At 33.4% G+C, this 6,910-nt stretch overlaps 1 protein-coding gene across 1 annotated transcript; it reads left to right on the top strand.

The window, feature by feature from the left end:
• Window positions 1–4,338: 4,338 nt before the first annotated feature.
• On the top strand, window positions 4,339–5,266 carry LOC110033301. Its single transcript, XM_020737227.1, has one exon. It carries the CDS (start codon window positions 4,413–4,415, stop codon window positions 5,250–5,252), a length of 840 nt encoding a protein of 279 aa, XP_020592886.1. The 5' UTR covers window positions 4,339–4,412; the 3' UTR covers window positions 5,253–5,266.
• Window positions 5,267–6,910: the final 1,644 nt, after the last annotated feature.

A 6,910-nucleotide genomic window follows, 5' to 3' on the forward strand; every position in this document is an offset into this window, starting at 1 on the left:
TATATATATATATCTTAAGGAATGAGTTGGGGCGTGAGGTCCCCAACCCACACTATGGGCTTGACCCCTTTTATGTCTGGGTACCACCCAGTGTACAAATAATTCGAGTGTCATCTGTCATCTGGCTATAGCATTTGCCTTGCTTTAGAGAGAGAGAGAGAGAGAGAGAGAGAGAGAGAGAGAGAGAGAAGGGTATTCAAGTTCCTTTAACTTGGACTGTCAAATTGCTTCAAGATCCGTGCATCCCATTTTTTAGTACACATAATAAGTTCCTTAATTTTCTTGCACCTTGATAGTGACAACTGCAATAAATAAAAGGTAATTTATGAATCAAATAAATCTTGAACACACAATTTACTTATGATATCCCTTGCTATACGGTTTTCACACTTAGTTCTGGTATTTTTATCGTCATATGATATGTTTCTCATTCTAAAGTTTTTTCTGTTGGGGATAAATTGTCGGGTTCCGGTGGTCGGAGAAAAAGTCGGCTGTTGAAGGAAATGTCATCCGTCAAATGAAAAGCCGATCGTCAAAGGAAAGTTCAGCCCTCGGAGGAAAAATCTTAGAGTTACTCACCTCCGGAGGGGGGTCATAGAGTTGCTCACCCGGAAAGGAAGTTTTAGAATTTGCTCGCCTCGAAGGGGAGTCTTAAAGTTGATCGAAGGAAAAGTCGATCAAAATGCTGATGACTTTCCATTATCTCGGGAGCATTAGAATCCTTAGACTAATAACCAAATGGATAGTAGGAGGTATCCTTCATTACCATAGGAATGACTAATTTAGACCTTACTGCTATTATGTGATTTAGGGTGCCTTACCAGTAATCATAGGTTACCTCAACCCAGGGCACCAACCTAACCCAAAGAGGAGAGACTATTTGTTTTATATGTTCTAGTTTTAGTACTAATTATTGGGTACCTAGTATACTATCTTATACTTCTAGACTGAACTATCCTAGAGTGTGTGTGATCCTCAGTTTTATTTCTTTGATCTACCTGAGTTTGGTTTAATGATTTAGAGTTGATGAATTTTAAATTATTTAGAGTGTTTGTTATTCAGTCACTGATTTGTTTTGATTCATCGTTTTTTGGTCATGGTAAAAATTAAAGATTATCTAAGTTCAAGGTTTGTGTTCTATTAGTTTGTCAGTCATTTATGAAAATTATGGTTCTTCTAAGTTCAAGTTTTCATTTGGGTTTTTGTCCTAAGTATTTTTCATTTGATTTTTTTCTTCTATGGTTGACTTCTAGTGTTCATGTTTATTGTTCTTTGTAAATTTTTACATGAAAAGAATAAGCTTTATTTAAGCCCTTCATGCTTGAAATTTTCATATTTAAGTTTTATTCACATGCTAGCTTTTCAAAGATTTTTGTACATGAAAAAAAAAAGTTTTTTTAAATAATTTTATCAATCCAAAAAGTATTAGTAATGTGAATTTACTTATCTAGAAAAGGTGTATGCATGAAATGGCCCAAGGCTAATATGTTTAAGGGCTAAACTTCCAAATTACATGTTTCTAGAAAGGAACATGTTCATTCAAAAAATTATACAAAGGAACATATATAAGCCTTGCTTGGACTAAATTATTCGAGAGGACTTGTAAAGCTTATATAAATTCTAATATTGATTTGAAAATTGAGAAGAAGTGTTGTTGCTTTTTTATATTTGAAAAAAAAATATTATGAAAGAGTCACTTGAGGTTATATTTGTTTTTTTTTTAATTAAGGAATTTTGAAATTTTATTAGTTTATTTCATAAAAGTTAAATTTGTGGAAAAGTTTAAGTTTGTCATAGATTTTAGGTTGTTGGGAAGTTTAAGTTTGAATTATTTAAAGTTTGTTAAAAGAGTTTTTAGTTTTTAGGTTTTGGAAAAAATTCTTGATTTGCTTAAGTTTTGTTAAAAGTTTAATTTTAAATTCATGGATAAATTTTAAATTTGTTAAGAGTTTAGTTTTAATGAAAAGTTTGGGTTAAAATTGTTTGAGTTCGTTTTTTAAAATTTATATTTTGAAAAGTTTTACTAAGTTATTTTTATGAAAAAGATTTATTTTTATTTAGTATTAATTGTTAGGATTTTTAATTTTTGAAAGAGTTTTAGTTAACTTGTTTATTTTAACTTTTTGTTTTAAAGAGTCTTATATTTATTAGGTTTATTTTAAAAAGTCTTTTGATTAATTAATTTGTTTTGAAAGCCACTAAAAAAAAAAAAAATCTTATATATATATATATATATATATATATATGAAAATGAAAATTTCTAAATTTAGCATTTTTAGCACATTTAATTTATATATCTTTATAAAAATATTATACTTTTAGAAATCATTATCTATAGATGCTTTCCTAACCTCTCTCCCTTACTTGGCCTAAGGAATTAAAAACTCTCTGAATATTTAAATACCATCCACATTCTTTTGGGTTACCCTATGATCATAACTTTTATGGGCATGAAATCATAACTTACATGTGGCTATAAACATAAAACATCCAACCTGCATAACCCATAAAACATGTAAACAAGCATGCAAAACTTTTACCTAAGATGTGAATTTCAGTTTGTGATAGTTTGTATGTGATAAGGTACTAGACATGTGACACATAAATTATTGAATGGTAAATACCTAACAAATGAATTTTACAAGGAACTAAAATGACACAGGTTTAACTTGACATAAATAACCTAACACATGAATTTTTGCATGGAACTAACATTGCACATTGGTTTAATAGCTATTAATAACCTAGAACATAATTTTTTTTACATGGAAAGAACATGGCACATAGGTTTAACATGGAATTAGAATATAACACATGAGTTTTCATGGAATTGCATAGAATTAAGTTTAACATGATATGAGCACATGGCACATGTAATTTACATGAAAAACACAAAATTTGCATTATAAACCATCACATAAACATATAGGTGCATGATGATCTTCCTCTCCTCCTTTCTTTTTTATTTATATTTTGTACTTAAAAGCTTTTGGGTAAGGGGTTAGGTTAGTCAGACTAAGTTAGGGTTCGAGTAGGCTAGGTTAGGCTTGATTAGGGCTTAGGTAGGTGTGTTTAGGCTAGTAAGGGCTCGTGTATGGTGTGTTTAGGCTAGTGAGAGTATAGGTAGGGTGTTTTTAGGCTAGTGAGTGCTTGAGTTGAGAGTGTTTTGTCTAGCGAGGTTTCTGGTAGGGTGTGTTTAAACAAGTGAGTGCTTGGTTAGGAATTAGTGTTTCAGTTAGAGTAAACAAAGGCTGTAATGGGTATGGTTGGGCATATAATTGGCTAGGTTAGGATTGATTAGAGTAAATGGGGCTAAGGTTAGTTGCGGAATGATGTGGAGAGTTGGTTTTAGGTTTTGAGAAATATGCTAAGGTTAAGTTAGGTTGTGTTTAGAGTGTATGATGAGGGAATGTGTAATATCATTTCAGGTTTGGATAAGAACTAAATGGATGAAGTGATAAAGATTTTGAGTGGGGGAGAGGAAGAATGCAGTGAGATAATGATGAAGAATTAGCATGGGAATGTAGGATGGTGACTCGGTTAGTTTGTGACTGGTTTCAGTTTGGATGAAAAATAAAGGGAAAAAAACTAACTAGGCTTGGTTTGGGTGAGAGAAAGGGGAAAAGAAAAAGGCACAATATAATTAAATTATTCAATAATATAACCAATTAATTAATTACTCATAATATTTTTATATGATTTTTTTTTGAATGTCTAATATTTATTTTTTTTGTATAACATTATAATTATCTTATTATAAAATAGCTCTAGCTTTTATTAAATATTGAAAGGTATTTCGATGTAATCTTTTTTTTTATTTACATTAAAATTCTGTTAAATATTTTAAAATTAATTGTAATTACAAATTAATGTAAATATTATATTTTATAAATACTTCAAAAATTCTTCAGTCATATTTCTATTATTTTTAGAGTAATGCTAATTTAAACTACTTCATAAATTTTTTAACATTTGAGTAATTTATCATAAATAAGCACATACATTTGATATATATATATATATATATATGTGTGTGTGTGTGTGTGTGTGTGTGTGTGTCCTAAGCTCTCAAATATAAGTAGAATTAACTAGTTCATAATTTATAGAATAATAAAATATTTTTCTAAAAGTATTAAGCAAAGGGACAAAATTATTAAATTATTTAAACTGTACATGGAAAATAATATATTAAATATTATTATTTATATAAATAAATTATAAAATTTAAGAGAAACAATTACACACTAGAAGACACAGGTTTATTCCGCTCTAGTTCTCAGTAATAAATAACAAATCAGGCGGCACCACGAGGGGCATTTAAATCCAGGTGTCCCCTGCCACAACCGCACCTCTCCCTCGACCCTCTTTGCCCGTCACCCCGCGGCGACCTCAGCCGCCATTCTCTTCCGGCGATGCCCTTCAACTGGCTAAAATTCCTCCACTGTAAGTGCGATACTTTAGGCGACGTAGTCCACCTCCCAAACAACCGACCCCCATCTTCCTCAAGCAATCGATCCCTTTCCAGCCGCAGCTCCTCCCACGCCCTTTTCGACGTCATCTTCCTTCGCCACAAAATCCCTCATTTCTGTACCAAACAGCTCCGTCAACTTCGCTCTCAAACCATCCCCTTGATACCGAATTCCAATCTCTCACCGAAACAGAAACCCACATTATACTACAAAACCCCTGCTATTCTTCGTCCGCCGCCGCCTTCAGCATCATGGCCTCCTCAAACACTCTCCTTACTCCCAGCAGCGCATTCCTCCCGCCGCATAATCGAACTAATCTTCCGTTCAGGCTGGTTTCCCTCCAACGCACCCTTCTCCGGCCAAATCGAGATGCTTTTCCGTATTCGCCACTCCCCGACGGCCATCGCAGCCTTTGAGGCCCTCCGCTCCGCCATCATCCGAGTAGATTCCGGCGATCCTCGCTGCGCCGCTGATGGGAATGAGATGATGCGATTCCACGCCCCGGGGTCGGATAGTGGGTTGTATAATGGCGGATTGAAGCGATCCAGAGTGGGGAAGATGGAGGGGGTGCGGACTTTCGAAGGAAGCCGTGGGGCGCACGAGAGCTGCAGCTGCGGGGATGGTAGGAAACGTATGCTAGTTTGTCGCGTTATCGTGGGCCGGGTCGGGGAACCGGAGGAGATGGGATCGGGAGTTGACTCGGTGAGGTACGGGGAGGAGGAAATATTGGTGCTTGATGACAGGGCGGTCCATCCCTGTTTTCTAATTATCTATAGGGTTTAGATATGCACCTGTGTTGGGAGGGTTTGTATATTTGGCAATGGTTTTTCTTTTTGTCAAACAAATGTTACATCAATTTCGATTTAATATTGTTTCTTTTTCTCAATGTCGATTGGAAGACAAAAAGGATTACTTTAATGATTATTTGGTGCTATTTTTATTTTTATTATTTTTTTTTCATGTTGAAAATTTTTTTATTGTAGTGATAACTTAATGTTGCGGTGGATTATGTTTCAAAATGGATAGAAGCAATCACTTTACTTAGATGGTATGCTCGGAGTGTTTTAAAATTTTTAATCAAAAATATTTTTACAAGATATAGAATGTCGAGAGTAATCATTACTGATGAATGATCTCATTTTAGAAATACAATAGTTGCAAGATTGGTGGAAAAATATAATATAATACATAAAATTGTAATTGCTTATCATCCCCAGACTAATGGTTTAGCGGAAGTATCAAGTATCTAATCATAAAATTAAGAGAATTTTGGAGAAGAGTATTAATTCTAACAAAATGGATTGGTCTATAAGATTAGATATTGCATAGACATACATAACAGCTCATAAGATACATATAGGAATGTCCCCATATAGATTAATTTTTGGGAAAACATATCACTTGCCAGTTGAATTGGAACATAAAGCTTATTGGGCGATAAAAGAATTTAATTTCAATTTGAAAGAAGTTGGTGAGAAAAATTATTGCAATTGAATGAGCTTGAGGAAATTAAGAATGAATCTTACAATAATGCGATGATTCATAAGGGAAAAATGAAAGAATGACATGATCGGAAAATAGTAATAAGAGAATTTGAACCTGAAGTTTTATTATATAATACAAGATTAAAATTATTTTTTAGATTATTTTCTAGAAAATTGAAGTCTAGATGGAAAGGGTCATTCAGAGTTATAAAAGTCTATCCCTATGGAGCAGTCAATATTAAAGAACTCAAAACTAGAAGAATATTTAAAGTGAATCGGTGCATATTGAAACCTTAGTTTGATGATCAAAGACCAAATGTTAAAGAGACTATCATGTTGGATCACCCAGAATGAGACTAGGAATGTCAGACTAACGACATTAAACCAAGCGCTTCGTGAAAGACAACCCATATGTATCGCTGTTTTCATTGATTTTTATTGATTTTTGAGTTTTTGTTTAAATTCTTATATGTATGTTTATGTTTATGTCTTTATGTAATTAGTGTATTTGAGAATAATGTTTAGAAACATCTTTGTTTGCCTAATGTTATTAAAAGATTGAGAAAAAGATTTGCCTAATGTTATTAAAAGATTGAGAATTTATTTGATCAAAATCGAAACGGCCAAAATTTTGGAATTGGCGCATGATGCGCCAAATTCCAGAGAGCTGGTGCATGATGCACTAGATCGGCACATGATGCGCCACGGAGATGAAAGTGACTTAAACGTTTCAAATGACAGTTTTTGGCGGCTTTTGGAGGGTACTCCTTCAAATAACTCCTAAAAATCAACCCCAAGACATTTTAGGGAGGGAAATAAGGGAAGAGTCACCAGTTTTCAATTCCTATGGTTTTCCACTCTAGAAACTCTGCTAAATTTGAAATTTTCAACCAACGAAAGTTCATCAGTTTTGACGCACAGAAGTTGCATGATCGAGAGAAGTTGCATGATCGAGTA

Source organism: Phalaenopsis equestris, unplaced genomic scaffold, assembly GCF_001263595.1.
Source record: "Phalaenopsis equestris unplaced genomic scaffold, ASM126359v1 Scaffold001127, whole genome shotgun sequence".
Taxonomy (NCBI): Eukaryota; Viridiplantae; Streptophyta; class Magnoliopsida; order Asparagales; family Orchidaceae; genus Phalaenopsis; species Phalaenopsis equestris.

Bases quoted from the DNA above. Each gene is read 5' to 3' on its own strand.
- LOC110033301 (XM_020737227.1), top strand. From the start codon at position 4,413: ATGCCCTTCAACTGGCTAAAATTCCTCCACTGTAAGTGCGATACTTTA.